The sequence below is a fragment of the Gekko japonicus genome, unplaced genomic scaffold (assembly GCF_001447785.1).
Source record: "Gekko japonicus isolate JY-2015 unplaced genomic scaffold, Gekko_japonicus_V1.1 scaffold812, whole genome shotgun sequence".
Taxonomy (NCBI): domain Eukaryota; kingdom Metazoa; phylum Chordata; class Lepidosauria; order Squamata; family Gekkonidae; genus Gekko; species Gekko japonicus.
In genome coordinates this window covers 638699-659140 of record NW_015176474.1, presented here as the reverse complement: position 1 = coordinate 659140, position 20442 = coordinate 638699, and the positions used below count along the sequence as shown (strand labels likewise).

Sequence of the window (20442 nt, the reverse complement as noted above, 5' to 3'; positions counted from 1 at the left end):
GGCAAAGGATGAGATGGTTAGACAGTGTCATAGATGCAACGAACATGAAGTTGAGCCAACTTCAGAGGACGGCAGAAGACAGGAAGGCCTGGCGTGATCTGGTCCATGGGGTCGCGAAGAGTCGGACTCGACTGTGCGACTGAACAACAACAACAACAACAACAAACAAACAAGCTTATAAAGTTAGTTACAGTTATACACTGTCATTTTTGTCACTTGTTTGTCCTTATTGCTTCAGGGTTCCCCCCCATGTGTTGTACTCTCTCTAGTAGTCCTAGAGGCAGCAAAACACATGCGGAAAGGGGGGGGGGAACCCAAAGGAATAGGGACAAACGAGTGATGAAAGTGACAGTGCGGAAGTGGCCAGAGAGAGAGAGTTCATAGGAAGAAAAGCCCTTCCAATCAATCAATGCCAACACTAGTAGTTAAGCAAACAGAGTATGGTACACAGTATATGGATATTACACTACACAAGGTCTTACAGACCCTCCTAAAAGCCATTAAGGAAGGACCCTGGCAGGGATCCTCATGCAAGCTGTTCCAACACGTTAGAGCAACAGCCAAAAATGCCAGATTCCTAGCAGGGGATGAATGCACTAATCAAGCAAACAGGTTTCTCAAAAAAGGAATGTAGTCTGGTCCACCTGGATACACAAATCTACAGCAGGACAGCCGGTCTTATTTAAACCTCATGAAGTATTTCAGCACTGAATGGTATGGGCTTTATTTATTGTATAATGGATATGGAGGAATGCAAATGGAAACCCTGCATAAGAGAAACTGATAATCCATTATGATTTTTCAGGAAAAAACTAACAAAAGAAAATCATAGACTCTTTAACCTCCTCCCAATCACAATTCTTAAGAGGCTTTGGGGGTATCCATGACAATTAAAAACCTTGTCATCAGTAGGACTAAGAGAAGACAATATAAAGCAAACAGAGAAGAGAGGAGTGCCTTAAGCATTGGGAGAAAGAAAATGAAAGAGTATGTAGTGTAAAATGGCTGAGAGATCCAGGGAAGAGAGAAGGAGAAGGAGAAGAAGAGATTGGATTTATACCCCGCCCTTCATTCGGAGTCTCAGAGCAGTTTACAAGCTCCTTTCCCTTCCCCTCCCCACACCCTGTGAGGTAGGTGGGGCTGAGAGAGCTCTTTCCAGAACTGCTTTTTAAAGGATAGCTCTTGTCAGAATTATGGCTTGCCCAAGGTCATCCAGCAGCTGCAAATGAAGGAGTGGGGAATCAAACCCAGTTCTCCCAGATTAGACTCTGCGCACTTAACCACTGCACTAAACTGACTCGCTTTCAGATGCTGCCATGGCTCTGTCTTCAGGAAAAAGCAATGCAACCTAATTTGAATACAAGTTTTGCAATTAAGTATGATAGTTCAATAACTACATTTTAGAAAAACTAATTTCTATCAGACTAAAACTACCTTGATTTTGTTTTCATGCCTTTTTAGTTGGCATGGTGTAGTAAAACAAAACATGTATTTTTGGCACCTGAAAGACTAACAATGTTTCAGCATAAGTTTTCACAGTCTAGAACCTACTTTTACAGAGGAGAAATGGAATAAAAAATCGTTAGTGTATAACATGCCACAAGGGTTCTGTTTCTGCTTCCCAGCAAACCACTGGAGAAGAAGGGCAGAGGTGAGAGACCAATCTACAAATTAATGGTTTTCTTGTCTCCTTCATTTACCTGGCTCACAAATATAGTAGTTCTCACATACGAAGAGAAGGAAAAATCAAATCCAACTCAGCAGTCTCCAAAAGGTAGCTTGTGAGCTACTAGCAGCTCTCAGGTTGCTGCGGAGTAGCTTGTGCATCCCCCAGAAGACCCAGAAAAAGATGAAAAAAGGCCTCTTTAAAAGTTGTTTCTTCATGGGATTTTCCCATGCTGCTCAGTTTGAAGCTTCATTTCTTTTTGTTTTGTTTTTTGTGGGTATTTGTGTGTGTAACGAAGGGACTGGGGCGAAATGGAGAAAATCCTAAGTAGATCCACTAAAAATCCTACTTAGGCCCTGGTCACAGGGAGCATTAGGCACGCTAGAGAGACGGAAGATAGGCGGATTTTCCGGGCGCGATCTCACCGCCACATCTGGGAAGCATAGAGCTCCCGTGGCTCACCCGAGGCTTCAATCCGAAGATGCGGGGTAAAAAACGAGTACCTCCGAGGTACTAGTTCCCGGAAACCACGGGGCAAGGGCGGGCGTCAGATCACGTTTCCGGTGTTAGCTCGTGGCATCCGGCGCCCGCCCATGTCCCGTCGCAAAAAGTTTTTTGGGGTCAAGTCTCCATGGGTGCGCACAAGCACCCAACGGCGCATGCAAACACTTGGGTTAAAAACAACAACACAACCCCCACGGTGCTGCTTGTTTGCTGTGCCGCAGGAGTGAGGTATGATCGGCACCTCCCCCAACCACGGGACGTCGGCAGGACGTCGGGCGGGACTTTTGATCCGGCTGCTGCGCGGTAGTTCGCTCCGGGGCAAACAGCCATGCCTCCCCCCCCCGCGATATCCGGCCCATGTCTATTAAATGAGACTTATGCCCAATAGACTGTGTTTAGGATTGTACTCTTGGTCTTGAAGCACTCCTCTTGCACTGCCCCAAATGCTATCAGTAGATATTTGAGTACACACCTACATATTTGAGTTCATGTATATAATAATTGCATTATATAATTTAACATGTAATATTTAATGATGATAAACTCATTAACAACTGTGAAAGCCTATTCATTAGACAGGCAAATAGGCTTTCTCATTCAACTCTGTAAACTGTTGGCAGAAGGACAAAGGTCAGGCAGATGCAACCTTGTTTGTCTGCTAACCTGTAGCAGTAGAAAAGAGCAAGAGTCCAGTAGCACCTTAAAGACTAACAAAATACGTGGCAGGATAGGAGCTTCTGACAGTCACTGCTCACTTCTTCATGAAAGTTCATCCCCTGCCACATATTTTGTTAGTCTTTAAGGTGCTACTGGACTCTTGCTCTTTTCTACTGCTACAGACAGACTAACATGGCTGCCCATCTTGATCGGTGGCAATATGAACCCTCAGCCTTGTGGGAGGCCCCAGGACATTTTGCTCCTTTTGTACTCCCCCAGAGCCCTACATGGAGGCAGCAGTCACCCTCTGTTGAGCTGTCATCTTCAATAAACCACTGGACCTATCCATGGAGGAAAGATCTAACAAAGGTTTTGTCTAACTGTTTTCAAAGATATCTAAGATTGTGGCCATCTTTTGCTTCCCCTGTTTTTGTCACTGGGTGTTCCTGGGTTCTAGTAGGGAATGGGGAGCGGTGGCACAGAGGATTTATCCTCTGGTTAGTAACATCTGAGCTGAACAGTACGGCTGTCAGTTCTAGACCCGTGTTGGTGTGAGCTACCAGCCTTGTCCCTAGCTCGCCGTCCACCCAGCGGTTCGAAAGCTTCGGCGAGTAGATAAAATGGGTACCACTCCTTAGAGAGGGTGGGCACACCAACCCCCCCCGGTGGGGGAGGTGTTAGCCGGCGACCGGAATGCTCAGCTCGCAAGATTGAAAGCCTAAGAAAAAATCTCTTTGACTCCGAGAAGCCTGTAATGGGCTATTCCGGCCAGGCGGTGGCAGTGCGGTGCTGCAAGACCTGGAGAAGCTGACGTCATCTAGCCGATGGAACACGTCTGACCCTGCAGCTGAACAAACTCTTGCCGACTGTGAATGTGTGTGATTTAAAAGATATATGTTGTCCTCCCTTACCCCCATAAATCATTGTTAGTCCCGCGTGAATGAGTAACTGTAAATCGCTCAGAGCCAGCAAGCTCTGCAGGATTGAGCGATTAATAAATTGAAAGATTATTATTATTATTAGTACAGATAGAGAGAGAAAGCACTATCTGCTCTCTCCTACAAGGATTTTATAAAGCGCTATTTTTTGGGGGGGTTGTATTTTTTTATGTGCGTGTGCACCTGGAAGTCATGGCGACCTCTGGTGACTAACCCCCACTGGGGGCCTGAAGGATATTCAGAGAGGTGGCTGAATAAAGCCTGCCCTGTCCTCCCGACCGCTGGTATTTCAAGGAGGTCTCCCATCCAAGTACTTGCCAGAGTTGACCCTGGCTTAGTCATCACGACTATATAAAATATATTTACTCATGGCATTCATTTCTATAATGGCATTAGACTTTCTGTTCTTCACTGCTTGGAGAAAACAAAACAAAAAAGTCCTGAAATAAGCTAAAATTGTGTTTTGGGTTTCTGCTATGCAAGTCAACGTCGAAAGAAAGTCATTCTGTTCTCCTTTTTGGGCAGATTTGATAGACAGCGTCCTAGAGGATGTTGTATGAATGCATGTGATGCCACAGTTAACCCACACCTATCTATGCAGCCAAGAACAAGACAGGGTTAACTATCTGCTTCCAATGTTTGCTATTGTTATTAAACCCCTGGCAATCAGGAGTCAGGACTATCAGTGGGTGCAAGTAATTTTAAAATCACACTCTACACAGGTGACATTGTCTTGACATTGAATTGTCCTGTGGTATCTATTTCATGCTGTAGTTGAGTTAATTCAGGAATGTGGAGCCCTTTCTGGCTATGAAATTAATATAGCAAAAAAAACAAGTCACTGAACGTGAATTTTTCAGATAAGGCAAAACCCATGATAAGCACATAATATCAGCTGGTATAGTCTGTAAAAACAGTGTGGTATTTAGGGATTAATTTAGCAGAGAATGTATAAGAACTTTACAAGGCCAATAAAATCCCTTTTACAGATCTATTAAATTAAATCTTAAGAAGCAGGAAACATTTCACAGTTCTTGGCTTGGGAAGATTCCTGTTATTAAGCTGAAAAGTACTTGCTGGATTTTTTATTTGTCCTGGATCATGCTGTTATCTAGATACCTTTCTCAAGAGTTGTCAAAATCTTTTAATGGAGTAATTTTGTTGTTGTTTTTGCCATCAAGTCACAGCTGACTTACGACGACCCTGTAGGGCTTACAAGGCAAGAGACATTCAGAGGTAGTTTGCCATTGCCTGTCTCTGCATTATGACCCTGGTATTCCTTGGAAATTTCCCGTCCATGTACTAGCCAGGGTTGACCCTGCTTAGCTTCTTAGATTTGACAATATCCAGCTATCTTGGGTTATCCAGGTCAGTCAGTGGAGTAATTACAAAGACAGAATAGCTTTATCCACTGTGCAGAAACCTTAGGAAAAATAAAGTTGTGAGTTTTCCTAATATTTTGTTGTTCTGTCCTTCTAGCCACTTAAAATATATGTTGCAGTGGATCAGATACAATGGAAATTAGAACTGGTATAAACAAAATATGAGTCCAGTGGCACCTTTAAAACCAACAAAGTTTAATTCTGAGTATGAGCTTTTGTGTGCAGATTCCCTTACATTCTTTTCCCCTGGCAGTTCAAGGTTCTCTTATAAGAAGTTGAAATGTGTTGCATGCTAACAAAGCTATAATTCCAATATCAGATTGCTGAGACAAGGTGCAATCTTCCATTTCTGCTCTTAACACTTGCACACAGAATTGATCATTTATTATCTCTGGAGAAATTACTAAATGGATTTAAATATGGTATAACTAGATTTAGTGATAGATCCAGGTGATGTAATCAAGACTAAGAATGTAATTAAGTACATAATGTAATTTGGAATGGTAGATTTAAATGAATTTCTCTAGTTTGGGGACAAGGAAAATAACTGTACACAGCCACTTGCCTCCCTTCAAAGAAAAAGATGCTGAAAGGTCACCTCCATGCTTGAAAGGAGACAGACTCTCACCATTCCACAGTTAGGGATACCTCAATCTCCAGTTCTGACTTATTTATTACCTATGCTATGTTTGTCCCCCCACAGCTGAACCCAAACAGATGATAGCCATATATACTAAGCTTATTATTCTTTTAATCTGTTAAAAGCACCTTCATTATTCTGTATGTTAATTTACTGCCCACCAGGGGTCATTTCATAGGAAAAAGAGCTGCAGGAGCTCATTAGCATAACTTATTAGCATATGCCACACCCCCTGACATCACTGGAAGTGTGCACCAGCCTCTCTGACAGGCAGAAGCACCTGGGATCCATTCTTTCCCCCCTCTCCCTTCCCTTCGCCTCCAAGTCGGGTGAAGGAAAAGGGGAGGATCTCAGGCGCTTCTGCCTGACAAAGGTGCTGGCGTGCCCACAGCCAGCCTGGGTGAATTATAGAATCATAGACTCATAGTGGGAAGGACCCTCCAGGGTCATCTAGTCCAACCCCCTGCACAATGCAGAGAATTCACCAATACCCCCCGCACACCCCAGTGACCCCTGTTCCATGCCCAAAATATGATAAAAAACCCTCCAGGATCACTGGGGGCCAAACTGGCCTGGAGAAAAATTGCTTCCTGGCCCCAAAGTGGTGATCAGCGTTTCCCAGAGTGTGTAAGAAAGGGCCACATGAACTATGCACTGATGCAACCCTTCCTGCTCTACCTCTTGTGATTGGCCTAAGTTCACACAATCAGCATTATGATCCTTTTAAAGTTGAAAGCATGATATAAATGCAAAGGACTATTTGTAAGATTATCTGTAAGACACAAAACCAGGACACATCTCACTTCTGGTAATCACTTGGAGAGACCCTATCACTCAGCTTCCATTGCCCCCCACACACCCCACACTGGAATAAGAACATAATATCAGGCCATACCACATTGCAATAAAGCCCCTACAACTGTATACAGAAATACTGAGCTTCCCTACCATTTGCCACAACTAGCCCACCACACAACCAGGATAAAGACTCCTAAGTGGACCAACAGACAGGCATACACTCGTTTGAGAAACTGAGTATTACATTACAACACTTCTGGAACATTACAGATCAGTAGAGGCAGCACTGCACAGTGGTCAGAGTTGCAGATTGATGTGGGGAGACCCAGGTTTGTATTCTCACTCTGCTGGCTGAGTGACCTTGGGCAAAATCTCCCCTTCTCTCCCTAACCTACCCCACAGGGTTGTTGTGAGGATGAAATGGAGACTCATGGGCAGGGTCCCCAGCTTCCCTGGCAGGAACACTATGTTAAGAAATCTCTCACAATTATGCAGCCATAGCAGGCAGGAGGGAAGGAGGCGAATACCTCCAGCGCTAGAGACTTGTAGAGGAAGAGTCAAACTTTGGGGACTCACCCGTGCACCAGAGGGCCAAGGCAGCAGGAGGCAAGAAGCCTGGGCGAGCTGGGCTCCTCCATGCCTGGTAGAAGATGAGGTGCAGAGGCGAGAGGCTATTTCTAGGATTTTAAGTTCCTTTATCGACGGTATCCCTTTCGTTTTCCAGCGCTTTGCTATTAATATTCTAGCTGCTGTTAAGATGTAACAAGTTATCCGGTTGTGGTCTTTTATTGTGTCTGGCAACATGTTCAGTAGGTATGTTTCTGGTGTTAACGGGAGATTGATTTTTAATTTTTCTAATAGAATTTTATAAAAAAATTCCAGAATATCTGAATTTCATTACATCTCCACCAAATGTGGAGATATGAGCCTATATTTTCCCCACATCTCCAGCATATGTTAGATGTTCTGGGAAAACACTTAGCAATTTTCTCAGGAGTCCAATGCCACCTATAGTACATTTTGTATATGTTTTCTTTATATGGTGTTGCTCTCATATATTTTATTGTTTTCCATGTTTTCTTCCAGTGTTTTAATTCTATTGCGTGAATGCCTTCCTAATCTCTTGTTTCCCTTTTCCTCAGCAAACCTGCAGCTGGGATAGCAGCTACACGGCCAGGTTTTGTTCAGAATCCAGGCATGCCACCCAATACCTGTTCAGCCCAGAATCCCAGCTTTCTTTTTATATATATATATCATCTTGTGACTTTGCTTTCACAGAAGCAACAATAATCTCTCTCAAAGAAATGAAAGGGAATTGTTGATCCAATCCCTCACCCATCTCTTTCTGTGTGGTTGAGAGCAGCAGAAATCCCAAGTGATCGTCATATGTTCAGAAAAACTGTAAAATAATTTTAGATGGTGCACTAGCAAATCAAAAGGAGCCAGACTGGGGAGCATTACTTAGTAGACGGGGTGTGTGTAATTACTCCAGTCTTTCAAATGCCTTTGGAAGCTGTGGACATTATTTCACATCTAAAAATCTCAACAAAAGTGGTTGGTTTGTAAATATTTTCTTTTTACAGAACCCCGTTTCAAACATTTTTCCCAGTAACATTCAGAATGTTCATGAAAACATTGTGATTGAGACTTTCTACACAGGTGGACTGTCTTCCTTGTAGCTATATATTAAGTACTCTAAAGAGACAAATTTGTCCTTGTTACTTGATTTATCTTCCACAAACTGATTGTCAGCATTTGCTTTGACTGGGTATGCCAATAAAAAACCAGTCCAGAGCCTATAGTCTGTAGTTGGCAAGGAGTCTGAGACAGCACTTCTTAGGGGTCAGCACTTCTTAGGTCTGAGGTTATGAAATATTAATCTGAAGTTCTGTAGTCAGTTTCTTAACTGTTGGTGCAGAGAAATTCTTAGACTCAATATTACTGCATGTTGTTGAGAGATTTTAAAATGTTTGAGGCTACAATGCCATGTATGTTTGTTTGAGAGACGGTCCCATTCAAATGGAGATGATCTACTGCTGAGTAATTGGAATTTAAGGTTGTGGATCCTATTTACACTTCACTTGACAGTAAGCTTCATGAAAATCCCTGAAATCAATAGGTGGTGAGTGTGCATGGAATAGCAGCCTAAAACATACTTCAGCAGACCATGAGGATTTCCATTTCTGCAAGTAGCAGTTCCATGATCTCTGGTTCTGCGTAGTACTTGCCCAGTCATGTGCTGCTGGCACGACCAAACCAGAGATCAGAAAACACATTGCCTTTCTCCCTCTCCTTTCCCCCCCAGACTAGCTTTGCTGTTGGGCTCAGAAGAAAGCCTGAAAGAATCCTGGCATAAGCAAATGATAAAGTAAAAGAAACATAACCCCCCCAAATGGGGGGGGGGGGGGGGGAGAGAGCTAGCAAGAGGAGATGCTAAGCCGCTCGTAGATAACACAACAATTTTAAGAAAATTTCAGGATGTGATGTAACAAACAACCCAGTCAAATATCTAGGAATATTTCTTATGGGACAAAATGGTACACCATTAAAGGACAATTACTTGACAACTTGGTCCGAAATAATACTAAACAGAGTTACATCCTTCTACATTCACAGACGCCACAAAGGTATGCCTCTGCTTAGGAGAGCACTGTATGTTACTTTCCCCCCAGCCTACCTTGAAAACGGGAAAGAAACACTATAATGGAGGGAAAAAAATAATTTAAAAAACTGCTGGACCAGGTGGGAATGGCAGGAGAGAATCAGTGGATGGAAAGGAAGGGTTAAGCATTCTCTCTTGTCCATTGATTCTTTTGTATAAATGCCAGCAACTTCTGCAATTCAGGTACAAGGGAAACATAGCATTGGGAACCCAAGTATTCCGGCTAATTAGTGAGCTCATCTGAAAACAGCAAACTGCAGATACTTACAACCAGTAAAGTAACATCAGCAGGATAAGGGCAGATGATGACTGCTTGGAGAATTTGCCAGTCCCTGCAGAGGGCAGCCAAACCTGGCATGAGGAACTGCCCTGCCATTGCAACAAAGCTTGCCACCATGGTGATCATGAAACGGTGACCAGGAGGACACAGCTCGATCCCTGGGAAAAAATTGAGAAATAAGGTTATGATGGGAGAGGGGGAGAAAGAAGTCTGTTATTTTTTGGAACCGTTATATACTTATAAAATCACAGTTACAAATCCTGAAATGATTATTGAGGGAGAAAGAGTCTACACAGCTCAGTTATTTTATTTTTAACAGAGATTCCTCATTATTCAATGCTTTGCAGATTACAGAATGATTCTATCATAGCATGGGGTAAGTGGGAGTTTTTAGCACCCAGCTTTATATTTCCATCCATTTTTCAAAACAAATGATTCAAAAACCTCTGTATTTTGTGAGTATCTAGCCATTCCAGTTGCCTGAATTCCTCAAAATCCCCTTATTAAAAGAATCCCAATTTTATCTGGGGGTTTCTGTCTGGTACATGATCTAAGAACCTTGCTGAAAGTGGTCAACGCCTGAATGGGAGACCCACCCCTCTCCTCGGTACCCCATATACAGTGTCTTTAGTTCTATGCTAGAACGGCAAGATATAACCTAAAACATAAATATAAAAGAAATATGCCCTGACCTGGATAGCCCAGGCAAACCCAATCTCATCAGATCTTGGAAGCTAAGCAGGGCCAACCCTGGCAAGTATTTGGCTGGGAGATCTCCAAAGAATACCAGGGCCAGGAGGCAAAGGCAGGCTATCAAGCCACTTCTCTGAAGTGTCTTCCATGCCCCAGCAAGAGTCGCCAGAGGTCGCCATGACTTCCAGGCACAGGCGCACTTGCACACACACACAAATGCAAAAAAATAGACATATAAATAAATATAAAATAATATTTCTTGCATTCCAGGAGTTAGATTTTTAGAGATTATGAAAATACAGTCTGATAGCTATGAAATGTCTCTTATGGCACAAAAATCTTTACCAGCTGAAGGGCAAAAAGGTGAAATGTGAATGAGCCAGAGTGTAGCCATGTCTGTGAAGCCCAAGCAAAGAACTAAGGGGAATGTTAGTGCTGAGCCAGCACTGCTATCTGTGTTTTCAGCTGAAGTCTCCAAAACTCTGCATTCCTCGCCTCATGGGGAAAACTAACCTTTAACACAGATCCTGTTTTCTTAAATTACAGTAGTCTGCTGTTCGTGTTGTGCTTGTAGTGTACCATAGATAAGGTAGTAGTACTCTTAAAAGCATGTTAAGAAGGAAGTATAGATTGCTTTTCTATTGGTTTAGACTTGGTGTTGTATTGAGTTGTCATTGTGTAATTGGTGTAACAGTTGTGCAAGATCCTGATGTCAATTTGCCTACGCTTATGCTTTTGTCTGTAAAGTTGTCAGTGTCTTGAACTTTTGTGCGGATACTTTCCTTGACCATGGTCAACTGAATGAAGACTTTGCTTCTACTGAACATAGTTTTATTTATTTGGACCCCTTCAGCTGAACCCAAATTTCTCCGTCACAACACACTATAGTATGGAGTTTTTTCACCTGCTATGACAGAAAGTAAATAAAACAAATGCCAGTAAAACTAATACATGCAAAGAAATAACTTTTAACGCATTTTCATTTTTATACTTTTCTTCTCTCCTTGCTTCTGAGAATCCATATTCCAAAACAAAAGCTGAAACTGAATTGGTCAAACATCATACATATGACTAATCCTTGCGTTCCGGGAACTGGAAGACATGACTCCAATCTTAAAAACATGCCTGTGTCATTGTTTCTTACAATTTCATAATATTGTATCTCAGCCCAGGGTATGGTCTGAAGGGATCCAGTGCAGTAACCTTGCTGTAGCTAAGCCAATGCCAGTGGGAATCTTATTTTACACCCCTTGGAGTTTTGTAAAGGAAGAAAGGTGGGGTTTCAATGTAATGAATAAAGATATGCATTTTAGTTCACTTAGATTTTACACTTGCCATAAATCCTTGGTATAGATGATGATAAGATGTTGATTGATTTGGGAAATTTTAATAGCGCACAAAATATTTAGAGAAATTAAAGCCACACAAAATTATTCTTAAATAAACAACTGTATAGAAAATGGATTCTCTTTTATCAGTTGCTGATTTAGAGATTTGACACATACTCTGAAAAAAATATATAGTATTTTAATCTTCATACAACTTATATAAAATACTTCAACTCTGTGATATAAATGTTATAATGTATGTTAGCCTCTTCTTGCTACCTGTTGACAAAACCTGTTGAAATTCTTAATCTCATGCAATACTGTAATAACCTGTATCGTGAATAAGGGATGTAATTGTCTTTACCAACCCAAACCAAGAATGAAATGAAAAAAATTTAAATAAAAAAGTTCTTAAAGATTTACTTTTCTTTTCCTGTCTGCAAAGTTTAAAGAGTTTAAATCAACAAGTGCCATGACACCCAACTGATAGTTAATCTGTGATAGCTTTTTTAAAAACCAGAGTAACTGGATACAAGAACAAAACAAAGCAAGATTAGTTTTATAGAAAAAGATGAATCATTGGAGTGACTTTCCATCTGACATACACAGCTCCTGTCCTCCAACATTCCTCCTTGTTGTTCTTCAGCTTCCTGGTATCCCCGTGTGAGTGACACAGAGAGTGTGAAACTGGGATGTCATGGGATGTAAAGTTAATGGAAAAGGGGAGGCTATTAACACATGGCTATCTTTATTCCTCATTTTTATCTACTGTTTGGATTTCAAGTGTTCTATCCCTAATAAGTAGAAAAGTGATTACGAACTCCGGTAGTCCACATTTTGTCTGAATACCTGAATGTCAGTCAGTCCTGCCTTAGCCTGAGTGCTCCAACTTGTGTGGGAAACACTGTGGTGGTGCCAGGTCCTTTTTACAGTGTTGGAAGCATTGCCCCCCGTTCTGGGGGAAAGTATTAATTTAGATTCAAAACACTGCAGGATATAAGATCCCATTAAAAATTATAGGTTTTTTTAGGGGGGACATTTAATCGTAAAATAATACCCAAAATAAGATTTTGTTGCTTATTTCATTGCTTTTGGTGTCAGCTAAATTCCTAATTGCAATATTTCAGAAAGAGATTAAAAAATACCTTTAATTTTTTAAAAAATGGTATCTTAAAGATTTGGGATCGCTTGCTCTTGTTGACTGAGAAGGTCTGTTTGCCTGAGGCTGACTGCAGGCCCCACCCTCTGCTGTTGCTGGTGGGAGGCGGGGTCTGTGGGACTCTGAACTGTAAGGCTCCTTCTTGGCAGAGGTTTGAGCAGAAGGGTGAGAGTCAAAGGGCTCTTAACCTGTGGCTCTGAGACTGGGGATTTGTCAGGTCCCCACAGCAAACAATGTAGTACACACTTGCAAGAAGGTTTTACTTTATTGAAGCCATGAAGCACTTGAACAGAGCCACTGTTCAGAATAATGATTACTCAGAGAGTCGGAAAGGTTAAAGCAAGTTCATAATCATTACAGCCAATAAACATGGTTCCCCTGCACGCCCAAATGGTTTCTTGCGCGCCCGAACCTTGGGAAAGCAACTGCTACTTTATTATAAATAATCATGCGATTCACACAGTCTCTACTAATTACAGACAAAGCAAAGCTCACTTGCTCTTCCACCTGTGGCCTTGGCTAGATAACGTTACATCAAAGCATGGCTGGCGTATACTGAAAGGAATGCAGAGCAACAGGGGAAATGTGCGCATGACGGCCTGAGCGCATGTATGGGGGGGGGGGAAACAGCGTATAGAGGATTATACAGACAAGAATAAACATTTGGCCGCTTGCTGACAGGATTAGGCCTGGGGACCCTGCATCACTTTAGATACCTTCAAACGACTAACCAATTATGAACGTAAAAAGCCAGTGGGGGAGTGGGGGCTCTCCAGTGTTTTGCAGAGAGTGCCTCATGTCCACTGGGTGGAAATCATGGGTGTGTGCTTGCTGCGTGGAGTTTGTGGCTCTCAGGGAGCAGGTTCATTCTCTTGAGGCTGGAGTTGCCTACCAGGAGAAGCCGAGGCAGAGAGAGAGGTTTGAGGAAGGGACCCTCAGGGATTTACCAGAATAATCCCACTCATGTGCTGATAGCTCTTCTGTTGTTTTGGAGAGTGAGAGTCTCGAGGTTGGAGGGCATCAGTCTGAGGAGGAGGGATGTGATCTCTTAGAAGGGACCCCTTCCTTGGGCAATGGACCAGTATCCTCTCATACCAAGGATACCCCTGGGGTGCTGGGGGGGAGATGTGCTTCTGGTAGCAGGTGATTCAGTTATTAGGAATATATAGAGAGGGGTCTGTGACAGGCGTTTTGACTGCATGGTGACTTGCCTGCCTGATGCAAAGGTTGTGGCCATCACACACTGTCTACATAGGCTGATAGATAGTTCTGGGGAGTAGTCAGCAGCAGTCATGGTGCATGTTGGCACCAACGACATTGGGAAATGTAGTCATCTGGTCCTGGAGGAAAAATTAAGGTTACTGGGCAGAAATTTTTCTCCCTCTCCCAAAATACTAGAACTTGAGGGCATCCAATGAAGCTGATGGGCAGTTGTTTCAGAATAGACAAAATGAAATACTACTTAAAGCAGAGAGTGATTAAAATGCGGAATTCACTGCCAGAGGATGTAGTGATGGCCACAGGAATTAAAGGGGGATTTGATAGAGTCAGGGAGAGTAAGTCTATCAATGACTACTAGCCATGATGACTGAGGGGAGCCTCCACATTCACAGGCACTAATCCTCTAAATCCCAGAGCCAGGAGGCAACATCAGGGGAAGGCCTCGGCCTCTTATGCCATGTTGTTGGCCCTCCAGAGGAACAGGTTGGCCACTGTGTGAGACAGGATGTTGGACTAGATGGACTATTGGTCTGATCCAGCAGGGCTCTTCTTATGTTCTTATAATCTTGGACAAAGTTTGCTCCCACCTCAAAATTTCCAATGATCCATTTTACACAACTAATTTCAGAAACAGATAGCTCCTCTTTTTTTATTGATTGGAAAATTTAAGCAGCAAATCTACAGAAGGGCTTCGAAATACAGATTTACTAAGCAGTCAAAATCTAGACTACTTTAAATATTTGTCTAACCACCCAAATTCTATATGATGTTATCGCATAAATGCTCACTGATGGAAAGATGCCTGTTTTGGAACTCCACGGGTTATTGTTATTATTAGCTCTTCCTTCATTGTTTTATTCATGTCCTTTATAATATATTACTGTTACTATCCAAAAATATTCTTAATAAATAAGTGTATTTGAAACAAGAGCATCTAAATCAGGGGTGTCAAACTCATTTGTTATGAGGGCCGAATCTGACATAAATGAGACCTTGTTGGGCCGTGCCATGTGTGTCATAAAACGTAATGCCAGGTAGCAGAGATATAAACTTTATAAAGGACACAAACACAAATATTTTTTTACTTAAAATAAAAACATGCTTAAAACATTAGCACTCTTGCAATATTGTTTATTTAGCAGTATCTGATAACTGAAACCTCTTGCTCTGAATTACTTCATCAACATGTCTGTGCTGTTGCAATCTTGAGTATGCTGTTCAAGTGTGTACTGGTAAGCTGCAAACCTACTTTTGATTTATCGACATTCACCACAGAAATCTCATACTCAGAGTTCTGAGTCTAGGACCCAGGGGCAAACATGAAATGGCTGAGTGATTGAGAGAGTCTGGCAAAGCAAGCTATGATGCAGCAGCAGCAACAGAACTGGAAGCAGGAGATGGCCAGTTCCAGTGCTGGCCTGATAGAAGCCCTCCGGAGGCCTGATCTGGCCCCCGGGCCGCATGTTTGACACTCCTAATCTAGATAGAGCTGTAAAAGACAACTACTCTTTTGGGGGAAATTTCTATAGAACAATAATTTACCATGTTATCTGTTGGGCATACTCTCTGTGTAGAATAACAAGTGGGCATAATGGGCAATACTGACCAATTTTCCAACTCTTAATAGGCTATCAAAGTAACTAAATACCTATGTACTGTATTCTCAGCAAGGTCCTTGGCTGTCTGTGCCCATTCCCCCCCTTGACACAGTGAATGGCTGGGTTGCTGTAAATCACAGAATCAGAAGGTCGCAAAACCTATTAATAAGAGAGCCATAAAACCAGAGCACTACACAGCTGGTTGTTGTTGTTCAGTCGCCCAGTCGAGTCCGACTCTTCACGACCCCATGGGCCAGATCATGCCAGGACTTCTGGTCAGGACTACCGTACTCTGTTTGCTTAACTACTAGTGTTGGCATTGATTGATTGGAAGGGCTTTTCTTCCTACAAACTCTCTCTTTGGCCACTTCCGCACTGTCACTTTCGTCACTCGTTTGTCCCTATTCCTTTGGGTCCGTTCCCCCCCCCTTTCCACATGTGTTTTGCTCCCTCTGGGACTACTAGAGAGAGTACAACACATGGGGGCGAACCCTGAAGCAATAAGGACAACCAAGTGACAAAAATGACAGTGTATAACTGTAACTAACTTTATAAGCTTGTTTGCTGTTGTTGTTCAGTCGCACAGTTGAGTCCGACTCTTCGCGACCCCGTGGACCAGATCACGCCAGGCCTTCCTGTCTTCCGCTGTCCTCTGAAGTTGGCTCAATTTCATGTTTGTTGCATCTATGACACTGTCTAACCATCTCATCCTTTGCCGTCCCCGTCTTCTTTGACCTTCAATCTTTCCCAGCATCAGGGTCTTCTCCAGTGAGTGCTCCCTTCTCATTTGGTGGCCAAAGTATTTGAGCTTCAGTTTCATTATCTGGCCTTCCAGGGAACAGTCAGGGTTGATTTCTTTGAGGATTGACTGATTTGTTCTTCTTGCAGTCCAAGGGACTCTCAAGAGTCTTCTCCAGCACCATAGTTCAAAAGAATCTATTCTTCGGCGCTCGGCCTTCCTTATAGTCCAGCTCTCGCAGCCATACATGACTACTGGGAATACCATTGCTTTGACCATGCGGACTTTTGTTGGCAGGGTGATGTCTCTACTTTTTATCATGCTGTTTAGGTTCGCCATCGCTTTCCTCCCAAGGAGCAGGCGTCTTTTAATTTCATGGCTGCAGTCACAGTCTGCGGTGATCTGGGATCCCAGGAACGTGAAGTCTGTCACTACTTCCACGACTTCCCCTTCTATTTGCCAAGGAGTGATGGGGCCGGATGCCATGATCTTAGTTTTTTTGATGTTGAGCTTCAAGCCCACTTTTGCGCTCTCCTCTTTTACTCTGAGCAAGAGGCTCTTTAGATCCTTTTCACTTTCAGCCATTAGAGTGGTATCATCTGCATATCTGAGGTTGTTGATCTTTTCCCCAGCAATCTTAATTCCCGCTTGTGATTCATCCAGGCCAGCATTTCGCATGATGTACTCTGCATATATATTAAATAAGCAAGGTGACAGTATACATCCTTGTCGTACTCCTTTTCCTATGCTGAACCAATCAGTTGTTCCGTATCCGGTTCTAACTGTCGCTTCTTGGCCCTTATACAGGTTTCTCAAGAGACATGTGAGGTGGTCTGGTACTCCCATCTCTTTAAGGACCTGCCATAGTTTGTTGTGATCCACACAGTCAAAGGCTTTAGCATAGTCAATGAAGCAGAAGTAGATATTTTTCTGGTACTCTCTTGCTTTCTCCATAATCCAGCGAATGTTGGCAATATGATCTCTCGTTCCTCTACCTCTTCGAAACCCAGCTTGTACTTCTGGCAGTTCTCTATCCATGTACTGTTGAAGCCTAGCTTGTAGGATCTTGAGCATGACCTTGCTAGCGTGTGATATGAGTGCAATTGTGCGATAGTTTGAACATTCCTTGGCATTGCCCTTCTTTGGGATTGGAATGTATACTGACCTTTTCCAATCCTGTGGCCACTGTTGCGTTTTCCAAATTTGCTGGCAAATGGAGTGCAGCACTTTAACAGCATCATCTTCTAAGACTTTGAATAGTTCAGCTGGAATACCATCACCTCCACTAGCTTTGTTGTTAGCAATGCTTTCTAAGGCCCATTTCACTTCACATTCCAGGATGTCTGGCTCAAGGTCAGTGATTATACCGTCGTGTTTGTCAAGGACATTGAGGTCTTTCTTGTATAGTTCTTCTGTGTATTCTTGCCATCTTTTCCTAATCTCTTCTGCTTCTGTTAGGTCCCTACCGTTTTTGTCCTTTATCATGGCCAGCTTTGCATGGAACGCTCCCTTGATTTCTCCAATTTTCTTGAAGAGATCTCTAGTCCTTCCCATTCTATTGTTTTCCTCTATTACTTTGCAGCTGGTTGTGGACAGATGTAATTACTCTCGATCATATCACCCAGATTCTACTGGGGGAAAAAATACCACAATGGCCTCCATACAACCTCCAATTACAGTTCTTAACATTGCTTGCTTTCAGTGAGTGCCACTATGATTCAGCCGAGCTACGTTTATCCTAGGGAGAATTTAGGAGGGATGGTGGTGTCATCTCTGCTGTCAGAAGAGGCCCAAAAGGAAGTGCTGCATGCATGTCCAGTCTATTACAAAAGTAGATAAATGAACTTGTGGAAAATATGACTCATACAGGCAACAACGCACAACCTACTGAATTGTCTGAAACAAATAAATGCAGAGTCAAGAAATAATATTTGCCTGCCGAGAAAACCATCCTGTCTCCCCCACAAGACAAAAATAAATGCATCAAATATAAACTCAACACTATTGAGCAAGTGACATAAATTTGTTTATTTGTTCTAGCACAACAGGAGTGTGGCTCACAGATGAAATTGTACCTATTGGCAGAGTTTGATGCACAATAGAACTCACAGTAGGACAAATTTAGAGTCCAGTGGCACGTTTAAGACCAACAAAGGTTTATTCAAGGTATGAGCTTTCGTGTGCATGGCACACTTTTTCAAATACACTGGAATGGTAGGTAAGGTTTCCAACTTATAGACAGAGGCTGGGCAGCATATTAACACATAACAAGATGAAGATGCTTTAAGATATTCAAAGTGAAAACTAAATAACAAGCTAAGGTTATAAAGTCAACAGTTGTTTTGATTGAATTAAGGGGGGACCTTATAACCTTAGGGCTGTGGTGGCTCAAGTGGTTAAGACACTGAACTGCAGACCGGAAGGTCTGTAGCTCAGCAGTTCGAGACTTGAGTGCCGCATGACGGAGCGAGCTCCCATCTCTGGTTCCAGCTCCTGCCAACCTAGCAGTTTGAAAGCAAGAAATTGCAAGTAGATAAATAGGTACCACTTCGGTGGGAAGGTAACAGTGTTCCGTGCGCCTCAGCGTCTAGTCATGCTGGCCACATGACCACGGAAATGTCTTTGGACAGTGCTGGCTCTTTGGCTTGGAAACGGATATGAGCACTGCATCCCTAGAGTCAGATTCAACTGGCTTTCAAGCAAGGGAAACCTTTACCTTTACCTTATAACCTTAGCTTGTTATTTAATTTTCACTTTGAATATCTTAAAGCATCTGCATCATGTTACATGTTCATTTGCTGTTCAGCCTGTATCTATAAGTTTGAAATGTAGCTTCCTTTCCAATGTATTTAACAAAGTGTCCATGCACAAGAAAGCTCATACCTGGAATAAACCTTTGTTGGTCTTAAAGATGCCGCTGGACTCTAAACTTGTTCTACTGCTTCAAACTAACACGGCTGACCACCTGGAAACAGAACTCACACTTTAAGATGAGGGCACACTTCTTTCTTGGTCCTTTTAGTGGTCACCTCTCTCATAGATGGAGGTAAACATATAATTTATAATTGCTAGTATTATCTGCCAGATCACTCATTAGCATTATTGGAAAAAAGCTACTTCCTTCTCCACTTGACTAGGAATTTGACCCCAGCCAGTCAGAGATCACGTCATGGCTATGCTTCCGCACAACCATTCGGAGTGAGAGCCATTCTCCCTGCCTCAGCCTGAACTGGCTTTTTGATGATGCCACGCAACCAATTAAATTTGGATGCCACAAAACCAATTCCAAGTGAGTGCAGGAAGAAAGGCAAGAGATGATTATTTCATGTATTCTCCCCCAGTACTGATTAATGTAACTGCATTGTCCCTGGGCTTATATCTGAAATCTTATCCTAAGCCTATCAATTATGGGTGGAAGAACACTGGGTATACTAGTGGTGCTGTATTTTGACAGTCAGCAAATGGCAAAACAACACAATTTGACAAAGTGCAAAATGCATGTCTGTTTATTCATGTCATTAATGGAGAACTTGAAGGATTATACAAGACAAACATGAATTTGAAATTCCCTTAAATGGGCCTGAAAGTCAACAGAATGATCAGAAAGCTGCACACTATGCAGCACAGGGTCATTGTTGTTAGGCTGCTAATGGAGGAACAAGAGTTTGGCCTAAGAGTGAAGTTATTGAAGATAAATGGGAAATACCATTTATGCCACAGGAACTACTGGCAAACACTTGGGCTGAAGAAAATGAAGAGAGTAAGGAAGTGGGATACTGGCTTCCAGCAAGTGGATGGCCTGCTACAGGAGCTGTTTTGCATCCCAGAACTGTATCAGGAAACCAGGTGAAAACCAGAGATGCAGGTAGACCAAGGACTGCAGCAGCTCACCAACAGGCTCAAGGCATACATGACAAGACAGGAAATGACAAGATGAAAAAACTTAAAGAAGGATGTCTAGCTCCTTCATGGCATGATCACACAGTAGGGCTGCCAACTCCCCCGGTAGGGCGGAAATCCCCCGCCCCGGAGGCTCCGTTCCCAGACACCAGGGAATCGGGGCCCGGGGGGAACCCCGCCCCAGCGTGCGCGTCACCGGAAGTGACGTCGCACGCTGGGGGCGGGGCCACGCCATTTGAGGGGAAAACTCTTTGTTTTCCCCTCAAATGGCGTGGCC

At 42.9% G+C, this 20442-nt stretch overlaps 1 protein-coding gene across 1 annotated transcript in view; it reads right to left on the bottom strand.

Moving 5' to 3' along the window:
• The window catches only part of SLC22A23 (solute carrier family 22 member 23), a 171011-nt gene that overhangs the window by 26460 nt on the left and 124109 nt on the right, over window positions 1–20442 (bottom strand). The window contains 2 exon segments of the mRNA XM_015427179.1: window positions 9516–9538; window positions 9540–9685. Coding sequence (XP_015282665.1) covers window positions 9516–9538; window positions 9540–9685 — 169 coding nt within the window.